A 25,679-nucleotide genomic window follows, 5' to 3' on the forward strand; every position below is an offset into this window, starting at 1 on the left:
AAGAAGGTACACCCAATCCTCCACGCTCTTCGTCTGACTGCCTTCAGACTTTCGAAAGACTCTCAAGAGCTAGGGGCTTTTCGAAGGAGGCAGCCAGAGCGATTGCCAAAGCAAGGAGAACATCCACTCTCAGAATCTATCAGTCTCAAGGGGAAGTCTTCCGTAGCTGGTACAAGACCACTGCAGTTTCCTCAACCAGTACCACTGTAACCCAGATTGCTGACTTCCTGTTATATCTAAGGAAAGTAAGATCCCTTTCAGCTCCTACGATCAAGGGTTACAGAAGTATGTTGGCAGCGGTTTTCCGCCACAGAGGCTTGGATCTTTCCACCAACAAAGATCTACAGGACCTCCCTAGGTCTTTTGAGACCTCAAAGGAACGTCGGTTGTCCACTCCAGGCTGGAATCTAGACGTGGTCCTAAGGTTCCTTATGTCATCAAGATTTGAACCTCTCTAATCAGCCTCTTTTTAGGACCTCACATTAAAAACTCTTTTCCTCGTGTACTTGACAACAGCTAAAAGAGTAAGTGAGATCCACGCCTTCAGCAGGATCATTGTTTTCACATCTGAAACGGCTACATGTTCCTTGCAGCTCGGTTTTTGCTAAACGAACTTCCTTCACGTCCTTGGCCTAAGTCGTTCGAGATCCCAAGCCTGTCCAACTTGGTGGGGAATGATCTGAAGAGAGTACTTTGCCCAGTTAGAGCTCTTAGGTACTATCTAAAAAGGTCTTAACCTTTACAAGGACAATCAGAAGCCTTATAGTGTGCTATCAAGAAACCTTCTTTTCCAAGTTCTAAGAACTCAGTTTCTTACTATTCAGGCTTCTGATTAGAGAAACACATTCTCATCTGAAGGAAGAAGACCTTGCTTTGCTGAAGGTAAGGACACATGAAGTGGGAGCTGTGGCTACTTCAGTGACCTTCAAACAGAACCATTCTCTGCAGAGTGTTATGGATGCAACCTATTGGAGAAGCAGTCAGTGTTCGCATCATTCTATCTCAAAGATGTCCAGTCTCTTTACGAGTACTGCTACACCCTGGGACCATTAGTAGCAACGAATGCAGTAGTAGGCGAGGGCTCAGCCACTACATTCCCATAATCCCATAACCTTTTAACCTTTCTCTTGAATACTTTTTATGGGTTGTACGGTCGGCTAAGAAGCCTTCCACATCCTTGTTGATTTGGCGGGTGGTCAATTCTTTCTTGAGAAGCGCCGAGGTTAAAGGTTGTGATGAGGTCCTTTAGTATGGGTTGCAGCCCTGTATACTTTAGCACCTTTGAGTTGATTCAGCCTCCCAAGAGGAACGCTGCGCTCAGTAAGGAAGACGATCTTATTAAAGGCAGAGTAACGGTTCAAGTCGACTTCCTTACCAGGTACTTATTATTTCATTGTTATTGTGGATAACTGATTATATGAAATACGGGATACTTAGCTATCCTTTAGTCTTGTACACTGGTTTTTCACCCCCCCCCCTGGGTGTGAATCAGCTACATGATTATCGGGTAAGTTTAATATTGAAAAATGTTATTTTTATTAATAAAATAAATTTTTGAATATACTTACCCGATAATCATGATTTAATCGACCCTCCCTTCCTCCCCATAGAGAACCAGTGGACCGAGGAATAATTGAGGAGGTGTCAACAAGAAGTACTTGAGTACCTGGCCACAGGTGGCGCTGGTAAATACACCCCCTTCTAGTATTGTGATAGCTGGCGTATCCCTCCATAGAATTCTGTCGGGCAACGGAGTTGACAGCTACATGATTATCGGGTAAGTATATTCAAAAATTTATTTTATTAATAAAAATAACATTTTTAAATAATTTCTCCATATAAGTTTTACCCAATATATTAAAAGTACAAAAAGGGCACAGAACCTAACAAACCCACCTAACCTAGCCTAGTAGTATGACAGGTCACAAAATAACATTTGATCTACATTGGACGTTGGCAGCACTGGTTACTGTATTTTTTCATGACACAATCTTTGCAACGGCGCCTCCAAAGTTTATTCAGATATACTGTTTTTTATTTTCCTGCGGTTATTATAATTTCAAGAAGGTAATGAATAGAGAAGAAAAGGCATGTTTTACGTTTATATATCGATTCCCCAGTATGTTTTCCCCACCCAAAACCCCGAGTTCCCACTGGGGGTCCCCCATTATCGGAGGATATAGATGTATATATATTTCTGAAACTATTCATTTGCGACGGGAACGAGTGTCATTTTCGAAGAGTGTAATTTTTTCTATAGGAAAAAGTAGTTGTTTTCCTAGGTTACATCACCCTGTAATACACTACAATGAAACCAATATTTCAACAGAATCCCACCCAGCCATTACTGCTTGTCTTAACATATGAGCTTGATAATTTTCTTTTTTTCGCGAGCGAAGCGATCTCAAGGAGGAGCATAAAACCACTAAGGACTCTATCGAAATAGTACCAAAATCTAATGGTTTTTGCTCTGCCATGCGGTCGCTTAGCTCACAAAAAAAAAAAAAAAAATTAAGCTCCTACTTACTGGCAAACGCTAATGACTGGATGGGACTAAAAAATATGACGTTTTCTGTGAAAATGACATTTATTTTCACTGCAAATAAAAACTTAATTATCTATGGGATAATAATCAATGGAGTTAGCGTGTGCAGCTCAGCATGTACAGCTTGCCAGTACTTAGGAGCTTGAGGGTTTTTCTTTTTCCACGAGCGAAGCCAGCTCACGGCGGAGCAATAACCATTAGATGTCTAAAAATATCCACCATTCTTAGATGGTCTTACAGGTTTTCAGTTTATTTGCAGTTGAAATGGAGGTCAAATTCAGTGAAAGCACATTATTTACTACAGGAAAACCTTTATTTCTCTTCAAAGTGTTGTTCCATCCTTAACTATAATTTTACCAAAATTTCTTACATTAAGAGAATTCAAAAGTGTAGGATGTATATCATGGACATATTCCCCAATGTAGCCCCAACCTAACGTGCCAATCTCCGTCACCATTGATCTAACGTTCCTTCCTAACCTATCCTAGGAAATATCCGTAGTATCGTCGGGGGAGGGCTTTGGATCTACCCCCCCCCTCCATTTATTGAAACTGACCCTGGATGATGCAGTCTTAAATCTTAGTGTTTTATTGGGATGGAGTACAAGTATGTAACATATATTGCCCTCTTGTTACGGAGTTGAGTACAGGTACGTTCCATGTATTGTCGTCAATATGGAGATCCTATTAGTATGAAATATTTCTTGTATTTTAGGAAGGCGGAGGAATTGCTACGATTATTAGCTGTACAAAGTTGCAGAGGATCAGCATTTAGTATTTCTGCCAAAACAGTTATTTGCTTGGATATTGCAGCTGCAATTGGAGGTGCCGTAATTGATAAGGTGAGATCATTTTTATATCTTTCTAACCAGTTAACTAATGTTTTTAATTGTAAATTGGTTTGCCCTGATAATTTCCTACAATATATCAAGGTCTCTATGGATAGAGAGGCATTTGTATTATGTTTTATTTATGGTCTATTTTCTTTGACTTTAGACCATGAACAGCATTTTTAAGAGTACAGTATACAGTACGGTAACTAAAAAGTTGTGTACCTATAATAGAAAGGATAAATCTGAAAATGGTAGTGCATTTCAATGTTGCCTTATTTTACTTTTCTCTCTGTCCTCAAATCAGAGTCAGAATTGGTGATCATTTCATGAATCTTGTTCTCCTTCATAGATACAAGTAGAATTAAGGTACTATTTACTAGATAGGAAGCATAAAATTTAGCCTTGGTTAATGGAAAGGAAGCAAATTAGAAAGTACTGCCAGTAGCCTCGTTGTTATCATGAGAGAAACATCGTGGTAAACTGTATTGTGTACAAAATGTAACAAATGGTGTTATGAGAAACATATTTAGAAGGTAGCATGTCAGGATGTAAAGCAAGCATATATCGCCTTATGTTTCATGTGCAAATGTTGACAGTAGTCATTTGAAATTCTTATTTATCAAGAAGTATACAGAGCCAAGATAATGGAAAATATAGATTCTTTGCTTGCTCATTACAAGAATCAGCATAGTGCAACAGATATATTTTTCATTCATGGTTCCACTGTCATGCTGTTCCTGAGATCTTCAAGGGTCAAGTTCAGGTGCAGGGAATTGCACAAGAAAATGTCAAGTCTGTAATATCTATCCTATGCCCTTGTTCATCCTAGTAAGGAAGAACTATGTTCAGAAGGTGGAAAAATTAGTGTATTATTTCTTCATCTAAATACATCATTTATAGAACATATGAACCCAGAGCATTATTGACTGCTGCAAACACTATTATCAGATGAAGCTAATTTATGGCTGTTTTGTAGTAGAGGACACATGAGGATACACTTGAAAATTTGCATTTTGCAATTTACACTCAGTTATGCATGAACTCGGATATCTGTCGTAACTAGCAAATGATTGAAAAAATATTTTAATGTTTATGTTGCAGTATTGCATCATGATATTGCAAAGGAAGTGACTGAAGACAATGTTGTGCAATGGCTTTAGTTGGTTACTGATGATCTAGGGTATCATACTTTTAGTGAGGAAGAAATTGCAAATTTTGCTTCACAGATAGCAGAAGAATGAAATGAAAAGAAAGAAAAACCTACATAACAAATAAAGTTAGTGTAAATCCAACAATTTTTAGATTGTGTTTTACAGTACTACAGTCTGGACCAAGAAAACGATCCAAGAGTACAGGAATATTAATGTGACATACAGTGGAACCTCTACATACGAATTTAATCCGTTCCAGAACCAACTTAGGATGTAGAAATTGTTCAGATGTCAAAACAAATTTTCCCATAAGAATACATTGAAATAGGATTAATCCGTGGTTGAGCCCAAAAACCTATGATAACTTCTTAATAAACTACTACACATAATTTTCCCATGAGAATAATGAACACTAAATTAGATTTGTTCCGTAACCGAAATACAAACCACGCTATTTACAAAGGGTATTACTTTTAGCGTAGCTGAACTGGCGAGCCATTAGAATTTAACGAGGGTGTATTACCCCCGCGCTAGTTAGCGGGGGGGGGGGTAGGGGAGTGGTAGCTAGCTACCCCTCCTCCCCCTCACACACAGGTGAATACTCACTTTTCACTTTTGGCTCGGACTGTGACAGACGTCTCTGTCTTGGTCCTCGCTTGGCAGCCATTGTCTGTTTTGTCTTTACTTAATCGCTTACTTTTCATTTACTCAATAGGCCTATATATGTAAACATGTTTTCATGTTTGTATATATATTTGAGTATAGAAATAAGTAAGTTTCCTTTTCAGATGTGTGTGTGTAGTGTACGATATCTACGTGGAGGCCTCGGCAGTTAGGCCACCACGGCGTATTTTATGGGTGGCGATCGAGTTTGACTTATGTCTTTCTCTCTCTCTCTCTCTTGAGGTCGTTCACCCTTTTACTACGTGTTACTACGCCCTTGTAGCCTAGCTTCCTTTCCGTGTGGGGGGTTGCTACGCCGTACGTTTGTATCAATTAGTTATGAATCTAATTGTAGTTGTTTTTTGTTTTTCAGCTTGTAGAACGATTCCTTTCGGGGTTTTCGTTCTTTCTTTAGTGTTCATTCATTTTTAAATTACATAATTACATAGTTACATAATTATAATTGTTATAATTCTGTTTTGGTTACAGCTCTCCTTCTGCGAGTGTAAGTGGTTGTGAGGGCACGTGCCTGTTGTGTAATTCTTGTTCCTTTCCCTCGGGATTCCTCTTCGGAGCCTTCCCGGGGGAATGAATGTGTACTAATATTATTTGTTTTATTTTTTTTTACAGTTACCGATCTAGTTCGTTTCTGTAATATAGCAACGGTGTGAGCTGTCTGGTTGAGTCCTGGGGATTCGGCTGTTGCTGCCTTCCCCCTTGTATTTTCGTCAGTGGCGTGTCTCCTTCTACTGGTAGTACTCCCGTGTCGACGGACAGCTCTCCAGTTCATTTTAAAACAGTCAGGAGGCTTGCCTCCTTGGGCGGATAACTTTCCTTCCGAGGGAAGTTTTTCCTGTCCAGGCTTGAGTTTTTCCCCTTTTGGGGGGTTCTTCTCTTGTCTTTTTTTCGTGCGACTATGCTCTTGGTGCTGAGCGGTCGCACCTGCAGTTTCGCTCAAGGGGCTGGGCAACTGCAGGAGCTCCTCTTCGGAGATTGCTCCTTTTAGGTCACTGGCTGACCAGTCTCTTCCACGAAGTGTTTCTCTTTCGTTCGCGAGAGAGTACACTCATAGAGACTCCTCTTCGGAGGTTTCTTCTGTTGCTGTTGGCCTCCCTCGCCGTAAGGCCCACCGTCCGTCTCATCGTAAGGGCCTCTCATCTCCCTATAAGGGTGCTTGAGGCGCCTTTTTGGATCTCCGTTTGCAGCCTACAACTCCTTTTTCTCGATCTTCCGCCTTGGTGCAGATGGACAGCAGTCTGATCTCGTCTTCCGACGGGCAACGGTCTTCCTGACGGACAACGGTCTGCCCGATGGACAGCGGTCTTCCGACGGACATCAGTCTCCCGGCGGACAACGATCCCTTCGGGGCAAAGGGTTGCCCCCACGGGGGTTCTTCCCTTGCGTGTCAGGGTTTCCCTGCGCGCCCTTCAGCTCATCAGCGCTCTCCTGTTCGTCAGCGCTTTCAAGATGATCTTCCCTGCGGTTCCTGTTGGTTCCTGTTACGCGCCCTGTGCGCCCACGTTCGCCCTCGCGATCTAGAACTTCGGTTCAGGTCAGGGTCAAGGACTCTTCTTTGCGCAGGCTTCCACGCGTAGCCTTCTGCTCGTCAGCGATCATCAACTCGTCAGCGATCATCAGCTCGCCAGCGATCATCAGCTCGTCAGCGATCATCAGCCCACCAGCGATCATCAACTTGCCAGCTCGCCCACGTGTGTTACAGCCGGCACGCCAACGTTCTCCAACACTTCTGAAGGAACATGGTTCGCCAGCTACTAGCTCACCTGCGCATGCTGATCGCCATCGCGCGACCCTCAACTGCGGATGCTGATCGCCATCGCGCGACCCTCAACTGCGGATGCTGATCGCCATCGCGCGACCCTCAACTGCGGATGCTGATCGCCATCGCGCGACCCTCAACTGCGGATGCTGATCGCCATCGCGCGACCCTCAACGGCGGATGCTGATCGCCATCGCGCGACCCTCAACGGCGGATGCTGATCGCCATCGCGCGACCCTCAACTGCGGATGCTGATCGCCATCGCGCGACCCTCAACTGCGGATGCTGATCGCCATCGCGCGACCCTCAACGGCGGATGCTGATCGCCATCGCGCGACCCTCACCTGCGGATGCTGATCGCCATCGCGCGACCCTTAACTGCGGATGCTGATCGCCATCGCACGACCCTCAACTGCGGATGCTGATCGCCATCGCGCGACCGCACACCTGCGGATGCTGATCACCATCGCTCAACCCTGCGCATGCTGATCACCATCGCGCGACCCTCAACTGCGTATGCTGTTCACCATCACGCGATCGCCCATCTGCAGATGCTGTTCGCCATCGCGCGACCGCCAACCTGCGCATGCTGATCGCCATCGCGCGACCCTGGCATGCTGATCGCCATCACGCGACCCTGCGCATACTGATCACCATCGCGCGACCCTGCGCATGCTGATCACTGCTCGTGATCGCTCGACCATCGCGTCGGCATAACACAACGCGCCATCGCCAACCTGCGCGTTAGCGTCGGCATAACACAACGCGCCATCGCCAACCTGCGCATTAGCGCTCACCAGCTCACCACCGATCGCTTGTTGATCCAAATCGCCAGCGGTCCTCCTTGCCCACGCGGCAGCGCGTTTCCTCGCCATCGCGCTAACGCTTGCGTTCGCCGCCTCGGACTCACTCTCATCCACCTGCCCACCCTCACGAATGCTCGCCTGCGCGCCCGCGCGTCCGCTCGCCCGTGCAACCGTGCGACCGCTCGTCTGTGCAACCGCGCGACCGCTCGCCTGCGCGCCCACACGCCCACGTGCCTGCACGTCTACGCTCATGCTCTCCAATATTCGCCCACGCGCGAACCAACGGTTTTTTCCATCGCGCAGACGGATGGTGTTCCGTCGCGCAAACCTACAATGTTTCTTCGCACAAATGTCGGCTTATTTCTTGCAGTATCCATTGCTCGTCTACGGGTTATCGCTCGCCGACCACCAGGAATTCCCGTCGCGCGAGCTCCAGGGCAATTGCGACCACGATTCCCAATGGGGTTTTCGCAGCATGACCAGCCTGGCGAGTTCTTCTGGAGCGTATTTCCAGAACACTGTCTCACCCCGTAAACACAGAGCATGGCACTTGCAAGAATAGGAGAAACTTAAGGGAGATCTGAGCAACACTCCTCTATTCCTGAACCTGGGTTAGCCCTTCCCCGTCGTTCCCTGGAAAGATTTTTGGCGGGGGGGGCTTTCCGTTCGAGATTTCTCCATCAGACAAGGGGTGACTGCTTACCTCTTCCTCTGGGAGCTTACCAGGTTCTTTCCCTCCTCGGTTACGGCCCAAGGTTTGGTTCAAGGAAGCTACAGGAACATCAAGGGTACTTTCCTCCTCTCGAGCTCAGGCACCTTGGCCTTTCGTCGTTAAGTATCTAATTTGCGGACAAGCTCGATGTTGTACCATCTGGACGCGCTGACTGAGGGCTTCCTTCGGGTGTCTCATCTGTGGAGGTCGACGACCTCAGACACCCTTCCATCCTTGAGAAGAGTTTGTTTGTGCCCAAGGACAGAGACTTAGACAGCTGCTGTGCGGAGTAAATCGACTTCCGGTTTCACTCCTCCAAGGCGCTTTCTTCCAGACTCTGCAGGGCTCCAGCGCCCTTTTCTTTCAACCACGTCGGCCTAAGTTATCGGCTACGACAACTGGGACAAGGTGTCCAATTGCAGTTTCCTCCTGTCAGGAACAGATGGCACGGGAGACTCCCCCGGGGGGCATAGTCCTAAAAGGAGCTCACGAACTCTAGGATTGCAGGTTTTTCGCTGGGAGGATGCTTAAGGTTACTCATCCGAATGACAGCTTCCCGATGCCCATTCCCGCACAATCTCTGTGAGTAGCCAAGGATATCGCGCCTGCCGTCTCTGTCAGCGAATTCAGTGTCTCTGAACCTCTATGCCATAGCGTCAGCAGAGTTGCCCGGTTGGGCAGAATGATCCATACCTTAGGTGAAGGTCTTCCTTAGGATCATCGACGGCTTCACCCCCGGCCCCCTCAGTCGATCCTTTCTTGTAAGGAAGGATCTGAGAGGGGATGTCCATAGTCGACCTCTCAGCCCTGATCAAGTTTGTCGAACAAACTTCGGCCAGCGTAGACCAGCAGAATCGATCAGACTGGTAACGAGGCGACAGGACTCCTTAAACCCTGGATCGGAAGGACGGGTACTTTCAGTTTCCATTCCATCCATCTTCCAGGGTGCTCGTCGAATGCAGCCTAGACTGCAAGTATTCCTGCTTATGATGCAGTGTGGCTATCCCGCCGTGGCATTGCAGGTTTGTTTCCCCAGAGAACTCTCCCTGCCTTCCTCTTGGCCGCTCAGGTGCAGGCTTCCGCCTCCTCTGCTGTTTGGAGGGCTGGTCAACTCCGGTAGGCTCGGGTTTCGACCTTCTTCAGCTCCGGGACAAGCTTCCGGATGCTTACCATGAGTGTGGGCTCATGGTATTTTGCTTGGAGCCTTCTCTTCCTCTGCCTCAACATCTGGAGTATCTGGCCATGATATTGAGTCAACCGCCTTACCACATTGGAAACCCCGCTTCTCGTCCGTCCAGCGAGGTTAAGCAACGTCTGTACTTGGATGGGTGACCACCTGGGGACGCCAGATTCTGTTACCACATCCTTCCTTTCGGTTGACTGTGGCAAGACTGAGGAGAGTCGCAGTACCTGTTCTCAGTCAAGCAGAGCTTTCAGCCCTACCTTGGAACGTTTCCTAGTTCTTCTTTCCTCATTGACCCGTCTATAGTCCGAACGGTCGCCTCAGGATAAGTTCCATGTGGGGCGATCCAAGTTCCGGTGGCTTCAGGCAATGTTTAACCGGACTCCCTGGCCCTATGGGATCAGCGGAACTATTAGACCTGCAATGGGTGTTGACCTATGGAGCCTCTTGATGGTAGTGGATATTCTCGTCCTTTCCCCACATTCTTGATGCGGTTCTCGGACTCGTCAAAGGAAAGGGGGGGGGGGGGGGCATGTTCCGGTCCAGGCCTATGGTCAAGACCTGAAGGATACCTCTCCATCATTCAGGCAGGCTTAGGGGCCTTAGTCTGGCCCCTCTTCAGATCCTACAGCTACTGCCGAGCTGCCCCGTTGCGCGTCGACTTCATTCTAACCAGCAGGGGACGCATTTTCACACCTTCACATCTTGCAGTAGAGATACCGGGATGATTGAGATTCTCTCAATACCACCATCGGCTCTCTCATTCCAGGCAGGGGAATGTTTCTCTCAGACTATCCGAGCAGAGCCTCATAGAGAGAGTGTACCTAGGGGTCTTTGACCTTGGGTAACCAGCAAGTGCTGGTCTGGGGGACCTGATCGCGACAGCTTGGAACCTCAAGCTTCCGCTAGTCTTCCCCACAGTCTCAGACCCCGAGACTCTGGCAAGATGCATTCCGGTGTTGGTGGGACAACTTCGACGCCTGCGTCTTCCCTCCTTTTTGTCTGCGGACAATGGGCCTCAACAAGACCAGGTTGTCTGTCAACCTTTTAATGGGAGAGCTCCACTGGGACTATGCGCAGAACGGTTTCTGGACCCTCTGCTTCCCCTGACGGAACTCCCGGGAGAGCTTCTCCCACGGCGCAGACTACTCAAGCAACCACACTGCGACATCTCTCCCGAACCGGGGCGTCGCTTCGGCTTCATGCCTGGAGACACTACGCTTCCTCCTCTAGAAGAGACAACCCGCTACAGTCGCGGTACGGAGGTCGCGTCATCTGCGATAGTCATCCACACGGGTCTCCCAGGCAAAGTGAAGAATCTAAGGTGGTTGGTGCCGTGGGAGATATACCTCTTCCCTTGAGGCCTCTTCTCCAGCAATAACGGTCTTATTGCCTTTCGGCGGGTGGAAACTCCTTTCCGCTCTTGGCAATGAAGCCTGTCGCTCAGCCTTTCCCTGACCTTCAGGCTTAAAGGAATAACTTTTTCCTGCCTGCTGGATCTATCCTCGCTCATGCGAAGCTACGATCGTCCCTGCCCTAGTCGGAGGAAGACCTCCAACTTGGAGCATGGCTCGGACTTTTAGTCCTTTAAGAGATCCTCTCAAGACTCTTTTACGACAGGCCTCGGATTGTATTCCGCCTTGGGTCTTCTGCTCACTCTGGCCACGGCCAGTGTGTAAGCAATCTTCTTGGTCTCTTACTACTCCCCCCTTTCTAAGGAAGAGGGGAAGGCAACATTCAGGCTCGCTCCTGAGTTGTTGGCTAGACTCAGAATCTGAGGGTCCCGGCCCTTCGGTCCGATTCATTCAAGATTTCGAGTCTCCATTCTGTGTCTGATGTCCCAAGACCTTCTCTTTCTTGCCAGTAAGGAATCGAGAGGTTAGCGCTGGGAACAGCTGCAGTTTGTCCTCAGTTGCAGCCGATTTGGGAACACAAGGAGGACATGGGGGGAGAGTCACCAGTATACCTCTTCAGCCCGGACTCAAGGACATTCATCTCGACCTGTCTTCAGACTCTCCCCCGTCACGTCGCCCTACAGCACGATGTTGGATACATCGCAACGTCCCTAGCCTTCGAGTAATACTACCCTGTGACGCAGGTGCTACAAGCTGGAGTCTGGAAGCGTCTGATGACCTTCGCAGCCCGCTTCCTGCAGGGCGTGACCCACAGGAGTCTCGATACGTTTTCTATCGCTCTGTGGTGGCTACACAACAGCTGGTCTAACCTCAGGCTCCTTTTTGGACAGGTAGCAGAAGGTTGAGGGCATTGTTATCCGGTTTTAGTCTGCATGAACGAAAGAAGTATGTCTGGCCCTTACTACTTTCTTCATCATCCCCTCTACGGGGAAGCAGCATCTTGGTCTCTGCATAGCTGACCTCGAACCTCTGCAGGTAAACCATGCTTCCTTGTGTTCCGAGTATTGAGTCAATACTGTTGCGTCCCCCATACCCTGACGAGGTGGTATTGGGAACGTCCTAACCCAGAGTTCCTTCTGGAACTCCAGGTCAACTGCCTAGGACGAGTCACACTTCTTCCTTCACACACAAGCTTACGTAGGCCACATGGTTCCTTGCGGAGCAAGGAACTTGTGAGGTGCAGGGACTCCTTTTCTCGAGTGCGACTCACTCGGATTCTGAGTCCCCGGGTAAAGCCAAAGCCAGTATGGCTGGGGACTTTCCACCCTTCCTAAGGGATAAGTCACCCTTTGTAAATAGCGTGGTTTGTATTTCGGTTACGGAACAAATGACAAATTCGAAGATAATTTGTATTTTTCCTAACCATACAAACCTTAGCTATTTACACATATTTGCCCGCCAGCCCTGTCCCCCAAGACAAGTCCTACCTCTAAGTGAAAGTGAGTATTCACCTGTGTGTGAGGGGGAGGAGGGGTAGCTAGCTACCACTCCCCTAACCCCCCCCCCCCCCCCCGCTAACTAGCGCGGGGGTAATACACCCTCGTTAAATTCTAATGGCTCGCCATATCAGCTGCGCTAAAAGTAATACCCTTTGTAAATAGCTAAGGTTTGTATGGTTAGGAAAAATACAAATTATCTTCGAATTTGTCATAATAGACATGTAAATAAGAAGAATAGACATGTAAATAAGAAGAATTAGCAAAAAAATGATAAATAAGAAACGGGTTTTTAGCGTCACTTTACCTTAGAAACTCCAGCGCAGGTGTTGTTCGTCTTTGCTACGCAGAGAGGAGAGAGGAGACGGACGGACGGCGAGGAGGTAGAGAGGTTAACTACGATAAACGTAACACTACCGTAACTTATTCTAACTTACACTAAGTGAACTTTAACATAACTTAGCTTATTTTTTTTTTATTTTTATATTTTATATTTTTTTTTTACATTTTCTTTTTTTCTCTTTGATGATTACGTAATTTTAATCACTATCACTTACATTTAAAATTGACTGAATTTCTTTTTCTTCACTCTTTTCCGTTTTCTGTGTTTCACTTTCTTCCGCTTCACTCTTTGCCGTTTTCTTCGGTTCACTTACATCCTCTTCATCGCGAGTTCGCTTCGCAGTTTTTTTTAAAGAAAGCATCGATAGATAATTGCTTGGTACGGCTTTTCAGAATGTTTCGAAAGTGAGTTAGGCAAACATCATCGAATTGAGAAACTACACGACAAACCTGCAATTTCTTTGGATGGTATTTGTCGATGAAGTTGACCACGTCTTGATATTTTTCTAACACCTCTTTTATTTGCGCTGAACCTAACACATGTTCTACCTCCTCGCTCTCTTCCTCGTCATCACTCATGTGCTCCGACATACCATGGAGTTCCTTGAGCTCATCCGTCGTCAGTTCGTTGTGATGTTCGGCGACGAGTTCCGTAACGTTTATCTGCGTCTACCTCCAGACCCATGGACTTGCCAAGGGAGACGATTTCCTCTACGGCTTCCGCTGCACCGACCACGGGATCAGGTTCGGGGTTAAAACCCTCGAAATCTTGGGGAGCAACAGCATCAGGCCAAAGCTTCTTCCAAGCGGAATTCAGGGTCCATCGAGTTAATCCCACCCAAGCCTGATCTATGATCTTCAAGCAGTGCACGATGTTGAAGTGGCCCCTCCAAAATTCACGCAAAGTTAAGTTGGTGCTTTGTGTGACATTAAAGCACTGCTTGAATAAGTGCTTGGTGTACAGCTTCTTAAAATTAGAGATGACTTGCTGGTCCATGGGCTGGAGGATATAGTCGGTATTTGGTGGAAGATACAGCACCTTTATGAACTTGAATTCATCGAAGATATCATCTTCAAGTCCGGGGGGGGGTGAGCGGGTGCATTGTCAAGGCATAGCAGGCACTTTAAAGGCAATTTCTGTTCATGAAGATACTTCTTCACAGAAGGGCCAAAAACTTGGTTTACCCATTGCACAAAGAATTGCCTAGTGACCCAGGCCTTCGAGTTGGATCGCCAGAAAACATGAAGCTGATCCTTATCGACGTTGTGTGCTTTAAAGGCCCTAGGCTTCTCAGAATGGTAAACAAGCAAGGGCTTGACTTTAAAGTCCCTGCTAGCGTTGGCACATAGAGCAAGAGTCAACCGATCCTTCATTGGCTTATGCCCAGGCAATTTCTTCTCTTCGGCAGTGATGTAGGTTTGACTCGGCATCTTCTTCCAAAACAGCCCGGTTTCATCACAATTGAACACCTGCTGCTCTACGTAGCCTTCTTCCTTTACGATCTTTTCGAAGTTCTTAACAAAGTCAGCTGCAGCCTTTGTGTCCGCACTAGCAGCCTCTCCGTGGCGAACAACTGAATGAATCCCGGACCGTTTCTTAAATTTCTCAAACCAGCCACGAGATGCCTTGAAATCATCTGAGGAAGGCTCAGTTGAACTCTCCCCAGCATCACCCCCAGAGCTCTCCTCCTTCAAGTCCGTAAAGATGGTGTGTGCCTTCTCGCAGATAACGGTTTCGGTGATGGTGTCGCCAACGATCTCTCTATCCTTAATCCACACTAGTAGAAGTCGTTCCATCTCTTCTATGATAGGGGTACGGCGTTTGGAAATTATAGTGATCCCCTTAGAAGGTTTCACTGCTTTAATAGCTTCCTTCTGTTTAAGGATTGTCGAGATTGTCGACATATTACGGCCATACTGTTTAGCAAGTTCACTCACGTGGATGCCACGCTCATGTTTTTCAATAATTTCCTGCTTAATTTCTAAAGAAAGCATTTCCTTCTTCCTTTTCTCACCACTACCACTACCACTGGCAAAACTAAGCCTCTTGGGACCCATACTTTACGTAAATTATCGTTAATGGATGCACGTAAAAAATCACGATTAAAACAGAGTTAATATCAGAACGCACAGAGCACAACCGCAAGAAGCCGACGAGAACAGAGGGCTGACCCAAGCCGCGCTAATTGAGCGTCCCTCCGAGGTCGATGTGCTGCCTTCTATCGGCGGAAATAAAAAACACTTCAGGCGCTATGAACACCGACTACGCGTACGAGTATTGTTTACTTCGGGTGTCGAAAAAAACATTCGGGTATAGAGTCGGAACGTGTTCGAATTGTACTTCGCGTGTCGAAAAATTCAGATACAACCGGTACGACGAAAATTGCTTACTTCGTGTTTCGAAATAAAATTCGGGTGTAGAGTCAAAAATTTGCTCGAATTTTACTTCGGATGTTGGAAAATTCGGATGTAGATACGTTCGGATGTAGAGGTTCCACTGTACATGAATTGCGGAATTTGAATACAGCGAACCCTCGCTACTTCGCGGTTCGACAATCGCAGATTCACCACTTCGTGGGGTTTTCCCATAACCCATATATATATACATATCGCGGATTTTCCGGAAAATTCGAAAATACCGCGAAATCTGAAGACAACCAAATACGATATTTTGTTACCTGTAATTCCATTAATACTGTAATTAGTAATATCTGTTCTTACTGATTGTTCATTGCATTACATATGATATATTATTCAGCACAGAAAGAAATAAAACACGAAAAGAGAATGTGATCATACGATAATTCAGTACTGTATACAGTACGTAGTAAAATTAAATCGAACATGAAACACAAATCAGATGCAGTCATACCATATTAGAATGGTGTGTACTGTAATGGATGTGCTTCTTTTCCATGAATCTTTTGTATGTATACGTACGTAGTACAGTACTGCATCCAATAATATTCTTTGTTGCAAAAATCACATTTCGAATAAGCGTACGAGAGAGAGAGAGAGAGAGAGAGAGAGAGAGAGAGAGAGAGAGAGAGAGAGAGAGAGAGAGAGAGAGAGAGAGGCGTAAAATAGCGTACGTAAAGCTGTATTACTGTATTATTATTGTTATTATTATTATTATTGTTGTTGTTGTTAATAAAATTATTATTGTTATTATTATCATTATTATTATTATTATTACTGTACAGTATTATTATCATTATTTATTATTATTACGGTATTTACTTAATCTACGTACGTTCGGTATGCGCGGGGCATCTTCTATGAGTAGGTAACCAACGCATCATAGTACTGTAAGACGGGTTGTGATTGGTTCAAGCGCTGATAGATGACGAATCAGAACTCAAGTTTTGTTATCTAGCCTGTGATTGGTGTTTTGCCCGCATCTCCTACCCGCAGCATCAAAGTTCTCGCGGGGCTGGATCGTCCACTCTCTGTTACCGCGTATCGCTGAGTAGACGTTCTGAACTGTGTGAATCTGTGCTGTGTGCGACTTTTTTAAGTTGAACTTTTTGTTACTGTAAATCCTACTGTAATGGCTCCCAAGCGTTCTGCTTCTCTTTAGGCTGGTAGTGAGCCTAAACGCCACCGAAGGATGATGACGATAGCTGAGAAGGTTACGCTTCTCGACATGTTAAAAGATGGTAGAAGTTACGCGGCCGCCGGCCGCCATTTTGGCATCAACGAATCTACTGTTCGCTATATCAAGAAGGACGAGGCGAACATTAGAAAGACGGCTGCAATCACCTTTAGCAGATCAGCGAAGCGACTCGTTACAACGCATAATAAAACGATCGTACGCATGGAAGGTGCTTTAGCTGTGTGGATTGCCGACTGCCGGAAGAAGAACATAGCGTTGGATACGAACACCATCCAAACAAAGGCTTTGAGCTTATATGAGAATTTTGCTGCAAAGGAACCTAAAGACGACGACGGCAAGCATGCTGAAGATGATGATGATGCAGATGATCCTCAACCAGGGACATCCACTGATTCCCAGCCTCAGAAACATTTTTCCGCAAGCAAAGGATGGTTCGCGAAGTTTCAGAAACGCTTCACCCTGAAAAGCGTTTCCCTGCATGGGGAGTCTGCTTCCGCTGAAACTTACATGAACCAGACGTTCAAGAATATTATCGCCGAAGGTGGATACAAGCCGGAACAAGTCTTTAATATGGATGGGACTGGCTTGTTTTGGAAGAGAATGCCGTCGCGAACTTTCCTGTTCAAAGAGGAAGCCAAAGCCTCTGGCTTTAAAGCATTCAAGGATCGCGTTACCCTCGTGATGTGTGGCAATGCTGCTGGATTTTTGTTAAAGCCGGGGCTTATTTATAAGTCGAAAAATCCTCGCGCTTTGAAAAATAAAAATAAGAATCTCCTTCCCGTGTACTGGATGCATAATCAAAAAGCATGGATTACGAAGATGCTGACCTCCAACTGGTTCCATCAGTGTTTTATCCCGCAAGTCAGCAAATATCTCTTAGAGAAGGGCTTGCCATTCAAGATCCTTCTCCTTATGGGTAACGCGGGTGGACACGCAACTGACCTATCGCATGAGGGCATTCAGGTTGAGTTCCTGCCACCCAACACCACGTCATTAATTCAACCGATGGACCAGGGGGTTATCAGGGCGTTCAAGGCCCTCTACACGAAGAATACCTTGGCGGACCTCGTTGCGTGTGTGGATGCTGCCCAAGATGACGAGGATGAAGATTTTAACTTGAAGGCGTACTGGCGGCAGTACACCATAGCCACGTGCCTGCAGAATATTCAGAAGGCACTTCAAGAGATGAAACCTGCAACCGTGAATGCGAGCTGGAAGAAGTTGTGGCCCGATATTGTTTACGACGACAAGGGATTTACTCCGTCGGAAATCCAACACTCTGCAATACGGAAATCTGTGCAGTTGGCTGCCATAATTGGAGGTGACGGGTTTGGCGACATGACGACTGAAGACGTCGACGAGTTGTTGGACTGCCATTCCCAGCCCCTAACTGACGCAGACCTCGAAGACCTGACGAAATCGGCAAGTGAGGAAGAGAGTGATACCCAGGAAGAGACCCAAGAAAATGTCGAAGAAACGGGCTTAACATTAGAACGGCTTGCCAATGCCTGCAACCATGCGAAGGAGTTGAAAGAAATGTTGCAAGAGTGGGACGAGGATATGGTTCGCTCGATGCAATTCTGCAACAAGATCGATGAAGACATGACTCCCTACAAAATGCTCTTGGATCGAAAAAAGAAGCAGCGGCAACAACTTCCGATCACAATGTTCTTCCAGCCTCGCAAAAAGGAGCCAGTTCCTCCTGCTAGTACGCCTTCGGAAGAAATTGAAGAAGTTTCCCAGGAAGAAGTTGAAGAGGTGTCCCAGGAAAAGACACCTCCGTCTGAAGAGACGTAAAATGCTATCATTGGCTGCACAGTAGAACACATCATCAGCTTCATCATCATCATTTCTACTGTGCAGCAAATTCATCGCCATCACCATTCAAGTTTTTCTTCAACTTCTTTCGTGGTGAGTACAGTAACAATCTTTATTTTTTACTTTAATATTCTTACTGTACATTCTAAAACTGTATTTGTGCCTGTTTTATAGTTTAGTACTGTACGTACTGTATGCATTAAGTTAAAGGGAAGGTTTTAAAAATCTACATGTTGTAACCTATCATATTTTTTTTGTTTAAAATTTACGTACGTAAAACAATCTCTCTCTCTCTCTCTCTCTCTCTCTCTCTCTCTCTCTCTCTCTCTCTCTCTCTCTCTCTCGTAAATTGTTTTCCTGCTTTGCTACGTACAATACTGTATAATTTATATTTGTAAGGTAACATATTTTGTAAATGCTTTTACTGTAAATACTGTATGTACTGTATCATTATTTATCACTATCATCATGCGCGTTAAATGCCTTGTTTGTTCTGAGCGTGGTTGTTTACTGAGCGTACACGCCGTCGTTTCAGGCGGCGTCATAAAGAAAAACATTTCATTTGGAAGTCCTAAGAAAAATACGTAAACTAAAACATTGGTGATAAAAAAATCAACATACAGTACTGTATAATCAATATAATCGATGCAAAAACTAACCTATACATATATGTGTACTGTACACTAAATGAGTTTGTTTCTTCATTATGATCAGAGATGAACGTAAACAAAACATTGGTTGCCATTTTTTATCGTGCTTTTTAGGTGTTTAGGAAATGCATGATATAAAATCGCCTTTAATATTTGTGCCTGTTTTAGTTTAGGGTGCTGTAGTACATGCATTAAGTGTTCTGTACATTAAAGGGTGGTTTGTTAACAGTACTACGTACAAGGGAAGGTTTTAAAAGTCCGAATATACATGTTAAATAAATAGGTAAATATGATGTCACTACTTCGCGGATTTTCACCTATCGCGCCCGCGTCTGGAACCTATCTACCGCGATAAACGAGGGTTCATTGTATTCAAAGGCAACAAGCTGATTTATTGGGATGGAATAAGTGAAAAAGTGAAATTTCATGATATTTTCCAAACCAATGCCATGGTGTATGTGTACTGTACAGTACTTGGGAACCTGTTTATCAAGAATTGATTCAATAGTTATAGATATAAAAGCTGAGATACGTATTAGTTCTCAATGAAAGTGTCTTATGCTTCATTAAGGTACTGAGCGTAAATTTATCTAGTACTCTTTGATTATTGATATTGTTTTCTGTTGCTGTAGTGTATTTATTTCTAACAACCTTTTATTTCATTTTATTATATGGTAAGGGTTTTATTTGTACTGTAGTATGCTTTTTTTTATTTAATGCTTTGTTGTTACATAATTATCCTAATTACATATCTTTTATTTGTTGTTTTTACCATGTGCATCACTGTATCTCTTGCTTCTCTTGAAATTTAGTCATATTTTTAGTATTTAGCCGTTTTTTTAGTAAACTGGCGAGAAGTCAGATTTTGCTCCTAATCCAGTTGGTTAGACCCAACATTTGTTGGACTTTGTGGCTATTTAAATACAATACTGTAGGTGAAATACATTATTTATTTCTTTTATCTTAATAGGATTAAATTTAATCTTAGATTTTATCTTTAGGATCGAGCATCATGATTTTTTTTTATTTTTCCAGAATGTTGCTATAAAACTTTCAGGAATGAATAGAAGTCAGTATGTTTCATCTAGTCAGACAGTGAGCCAATTGTTGAAGATATCCTCCAACGTGTGTATATCTGATCTTTGCGTTACACACACTGCCACAAATGCTAGAGAATTTGCTTATCAGATAATTAAAGAGTAAGTAGAATTCTTTAGATTTAACCTTTGATATTTTTATTTTGAAGAAAGAAATTTTCAATATTAAACTTAGCCGGTGATCATATAAGCTGTCAGCTCTGCTGCCCGACAGAAAAACCTAAGGACAAAATACGCCAGCGATCGCTATACAGGTGGGGGTGTACATCAACAGCGCCATCTGTCGAGCAGGTACTCAAGTACTCCATGTAAACACAGAATCAATTTTCTCTCTGTCGTGCCACCGGCAAGACCTACTAAATACGCTGTTGCTTACTGGATTGATTTTCACAGATTTTGGTGAAGTACTCATTTCTAGTTATTAGCTTTCGCTTTGCAGCGGTTATCTTCAATACTTCCTTGCATTCTTTGATTGAATTTTGGATTATTTGTTGACGACTTGGATAGATTTTGAATTTCCCTTTTGACTAATTCAAGATGGCTGACCCTTCTCAAGTCCCTAAATACAGAAAGTGTAGTGCTAGGGACTGCTCAAGGCGTCTTCCGAAGGCCTCTATCGATCCGCACACTGTTTGTTCCAATTGTCGGGGTAAAACCTGTCAATTGGAAGATCGATGTGAGGAATGCGTTGGGCTTTCGGAATTCGATTTTCTCGAATTCCTGAAATATTCACGTAGGCTAGAGAGAGATAGAGTCAGGAGGAGTTTCCTCTCCCCATGCCCCACAACCTATTCCTTCCCCTGTAGTGGTTGCTCCTGATCCCCCTTCTAGCACTCAACAACCTTCGATGGCAGATATGATGCGTGCCATCCAGGCTCTGGGTGAGAGAGTCGAGTCATTGGCATGTGACCGTAACCAACTCATGGCAGACGTCAGGGAGTTGAAGGGTAAGAGTGCAGTGGGTAGTGACATAGTGAGTGGAAGTGTTGTGAAAAGTGTTAGTGTTGCGCTTGAGGGTGCGTCTGTTCGTGCCTGTCGTCCTCCCAGTCCGGGACCTCTTGCAAGCTCCCAAGCCCAGGGGAGAAGCAATGTCGTACGACCAAAGGGTTCGACAGGCTTTAATCAGCGGACAGACGTTCCCTCCGTGGTTTCGGACGTATCTTGCCAAGATCGCCCCACCCACAAGAAGACGAGAGAGCCCGTTTATTCCTCGTCTGCGGAAGATGTTTCTTGGAAGAAACAATGGACCAAGGTCTCACGACCTCTCAAACGCAAGGTCCCTTCCGCGCAAGTCCAACGGCCCAGTTGTAGCCACTGGGTCAGTTCGGACTCGCTGCAATCTTCAGATGACTGCACACCTCCTAAGAGAGGCAAAGCGGTACCGCAACAGGCAGTAACTCCGTCTGTTGCCGCACCTGCTACTGTAGACCCTAAGTGGGCTTTACTGCAGACCATGCAGACCCAGTTGTCATCTTTAATGCAGGACTTTCGTGCGGAGAAGGTTGACGCTGCACCCGTTAGCCTACAACCAACCACGGTTGTGCGTCCAGTTGACGCTGAGGCTACCTTCTCCCGCACTCCAGCTGTGAGAGTCCCGCCACCCATGCGCACTGTACCCTGCCAGCCGCATGTTGACGTTCGCCGACGCACGGAACCCTCCGTTGACGTCCGCGAGTTACAACAACAACAACCTAAGTTGTTTTGTTTTGACGCGGTGCGTCAACCTCCGCAACCCACTGTGGTTACCCCTACTCGCCCACAGCAGACTACACAGTCGGGAGTAGACGCTTTGCGCCCCCGCGCAGCTATGGTTGTTGCCAGCTCACAGACTGACCAACAGTTCCATGACGTTGCGTCCAGTGCAGTCACGTATGCACCCGTGCTGCCGGACTCAGCTGACCAGCCAATGCCTACTCCTTTGCCGCTTCCTCCTCAGCATTCAGACGATGGACTCTCTGATGATGACGACGCTGCACACCTTGACGACCCGCACACGGACATCGACGAACCCAAGACCACGCCTCCCTCCTTAGACTTTAGGAAAGTGCTTGCACTGTTTAAGGATATGTATCCTGATCAGTTTGCTTCTGCGGCCCCACGCTCACCTCCATCTGAGTTCGCTTTAGGCACGCAGTCATCCGCGCCTGCCTTTACGAAGCTCGTCCTCGCCCGCTCGTCCAAGAGAGCTTTAAGGGTGTTGGGAGATTGGATGCAGTCCAAAAAGCACCTGGGGAAGACAGCTTTCTTGTTTCCCCCTGCGAAACTCGCTTCCAGATCGAGCGTCTGGTATGCCACGGGAGAAGTTCTCGGCTTGGGAGTTCCTGCCTCTGCCCAGGGCGACTTCTCAAGTCTAGTAGACTCTCCCCGCAGGCTGGCCATGAGACGCTCCAAGATTTGTTGGACTCCTTCAGATTTAGATCATCTGATGAAAGGAGTGTTCAGAGCGTTCGAAGTTTTTAACTTTTTGGATTGGTGTTTGGGAGCGTTGAGCAGGAAGACCTCCCCTTCTGACAAGGAAACTTCCATGCTCATTATGTCCTGCATGGACAAGGCCATACGGGACGGTTCCAGTGAACTTGCGGCTTCGTTCGTTTCCGGGGTCCTCAAGAAACGAGAAAACCTTTGCTCCTTCTTGTCAGCTGGAGTAACGCAATGTCAGAAGTCGGAGCTTATGTTTGCTCCTCTCTCGAAGTGCCTTTTCCCAGAGGAGTTGATCAAGGAGATTACTGCCTCCTTGATTCAAAAAGACACGCATGACCTAGTTGCGTCATCTGCACGCAAAGCCACCCCTTTGCCTTCCGTGTCTAGACCCAGGATGGATACTCCAGCGTTAAGATTCATTCCGCCCTTTCGTGGTAGAGCCTCCAGCAGAGGAGGTGCTCGTGCCGAAGGGAAACGTGGGAGCAAGAAGAAAGGTACCAAGTCCTTTAGAGGCAGAGTCTGACTGCCACCTTCTTCAGACAGCAGTGGGAGCCAGACTCAAGAACTACTGGCAGTCCTGGGAGAACAGGGGCGCAGATGCACAATCTGTGAAGTTGCTCAGAGAAGGGTACAAGATCCCATTCTTGCGCAAGCCCCCTCTAGCAACGACTCCCATCGACCTCTCTCCCAGGTACAGAGAGGAGGACAAGAGACTAGCGTTGAAGCAAGAGGTTTCTCTCTTACTAGAAAAGGGAGCGGTGGTCAAAGTCTGGGACCATCAATCCCCGGGCTTCTACAACCGTCTCTTCTTAGTGGTAAAGAAGACAGGAGGGTGGAGACCGGTGCTAGACGTCAGTGCTCTGAATGTCTTTGTAACCAAGCAGACGTTCGCCATGGAGACGACAAAGTCTGTGCTAGCAGCGGTCAGGAAGGAAGACTGGATGGTCTCTTTAGACCTCAAGGACGCTTACTTTCCCGTCCCCATCCACCCAGATTCCCAACCTTTTCTAAGGTTCGTTTACGGGAAGGTTGTCTACCAATTTCAAGCCCTGTGCTTTGGCCTAAGCACGGCGCCTCTTGTCTTTACGAAACTGATGAGGAATATTGCCAAATTCCTGCATTTAGCAGACATCAGAGCCTCCCTCTATTTGGACGACTGGCTTTTAAGAGCTTCGTCCAGTCGTCGCTGTCTGGAGAATCTAAAGTGGACTCTAGATCTTACCAAGGAATTGGGTCTCCTGGTCAATATGGAAAAGTCCCAACTGGTCCCATCCCAAACTATAGTGTACCTAGGGATGGAGATTCACAGTCAAGCTTTTCGGGCTTTTCCGTCGGCCCCCAGAATAAGTCAAGCCCAAGGATGCATCCAGAACATGCTAATGAAGGACCGATGTTCAGTCAGACAGTGGATGAGTCTGATAGGGACGCTTTCATCACTGGACCAGTTCATTGCGTTAGGGAGACTGCACCTCCGTCCCCTTCAATTTCACCTGGCTGTTCACTGGAGAAAGGACAAGACGCTAGAAGCGGTCTCGATCCCTATTTCCGAGAAGATGAAGTCATCACTGACCTGGTGGAAGCACAACATCAACCTCAGAGAGGGTCTACCCCTGACTGTTCAGACCCCCAATCACGTTCTCTTCTCGGACGCATCGGACACGGGCTGGGGTGCGACATTAGACGGTCGGGAATGCTCGGGCACCTGGAACTCGGAGCAAAGAGCGTTACATATCAACTGCAAGGAGCTACTGGCAGTTCATCTGGCCTTGAAAAGCTTCAAGTCCCTCCTTCTAGGCAAGGTGGTGGAGGTGAACTCCGACAACACCACGGCCTTGGCGTACATCTCCAAGCAAGGAGGGACCCATTCTATGAAGTTGTACGAGATCGCAAGGGACCTCCTCACCTGGTCAAGAGATCTAAACCTATATCTAGTAACGAGGTTCATTCAAGGCAACATGAATGTCATGGCGGACCGCCTCAGTCGGAAGGGTCAAATCATCCCAACAGAATGGACCCTTCACAAGAATGTATGCAAGAGACTTTGGGCCACATGGGGCCAACCTACCATAGATCTTTTTGCAACCTCAATGACCAAGAGGCTCCCAAATTATTGCTCGCCGATCCCGGACCCAGCAGCAGTTCATATAGATGCCTTTCTACTGGATTGGTCCCATCTAGACCTTTATGCATTCCCCCCGTTCAAGATTGTCAACAAGGTACTGCAGAAGTTTGCCTCTCACGAAGGGACAAGGTTAACGTTGGTTGCTCCCCTCTGGCCCGCGAGAGAATGGTTCACTGAGGTACTGCAATGGCTGGTGGACGTTCCCAGAACTCTTCCACTAAGAGTGGACCTTCTACGTCAGCCACACGTAAAGAAGGTACACCCAAGCCTCCACGCTCTTCGTCTGACTGCCTTCAGACTATCGAAAGACTCTCGAGAGCTAGAGGCTTTTCGAAGGAGGCAGCCAGGGCGATTGCTAGAGCAAGGAGGACATCCACTCTTAGAGTCTACCAGTCGAAGTGGGAAGTCTTCCGAAGCTGGTGCAAGTCGGTATCAGTATCCTCAACCAGTACCTCTGTAACTCAAATAGCTGACTTCCTATTATACCTGAGGAAGGAAAGATCTCTTTCAGCTCCCACGATCAAGGGTTACAGAAGCATGTTGGCATCAGTCTTCCGTCACAGAGGCTTAGATCTTTCCAACAACAAAGATCTACAGGACCTCCTTAAGTCTTTTGAGACCTCGAAGGAGCGTCGTTTGGCCACACCAGGTTGGAATTTAGACGTGGTACTAAGATTCCTTATGTCAGAAAGGTTCGAGCCACTACAATCAGCCTCCTTTAAAGATCTCACTTTAAAGACTCTTTTCCTCGTCTGCTTAGCTACAGCTAAAAGAGTCAGTAAGATACACGCCTTCAGCAGGAACATCGGATTTTCATCTGAAACGGCTACATGTTCTTTGCAGCTTGGTTTTCTAGCCAAAAACGAACTACCTTCTCGTCCTTGGCCCAAATCGTTCGATATTCCAAGCCTTTCTAACTTGGTTGGAAATGAAATAGAAAGAGTCTTGTGCCCTGTTAAAGCTCTTAAGTTCTATTTGAAACGAACTAAACCTTTACGAGGACAGTCAGAAGCTTTATGGTGTGCTATTAAGAAACCTTCTTTACCTATGTCGAAGAATGCAGTTTCCTATTATATTAGACTGTTGATACGAG

At 46.3% G+C, this 25,679-nt stretch overlaps 1 protein-coding gene across 1 annotated transcript in view; it reads left to right on the top strand.

The window, feature by feature from the left end:
- Nucleotides 1-25,679, top strand: part of Orc6 (Origin recognition complex subunit 6) — a 37,667-nt gene that overhangs the window by 5,716 nt on the left and 6,272 nt on the right. Inside the window, exons 2-3 of the mRNA XM_068376640.1 lie at nucleotides 3,260-3,386; nucleotides 19,982-20,145. Of these exons, the coding sequence (XP_068232741.1) occupies nucleotides 3,260-3,386; nucleotides 19,982-20,145 (291 nt within the window). The remainder of the gene's footprint in view (nucleotides 1-3,259; nucleotides 3,387-19,981; nucleotides 20,146-25,679) is intronic.

Source organism: Palaemon carinicauda, chromosome 7 (genome assembly GCF_036898095.1).
Source record: "Palaemon carinicauda isolate YSFRI2023 chromosome 7, ASM3689809v2, whole genome shotgun sequence".
In the NCBI taxonomy this organism is placed as follows: domain Eukaryota; kingdom Metazoa; phylum Arthropoda; class Malacostraca; order Decapoda; family Palaemonidae; genus Palaemon; species Palaemon carinicauda.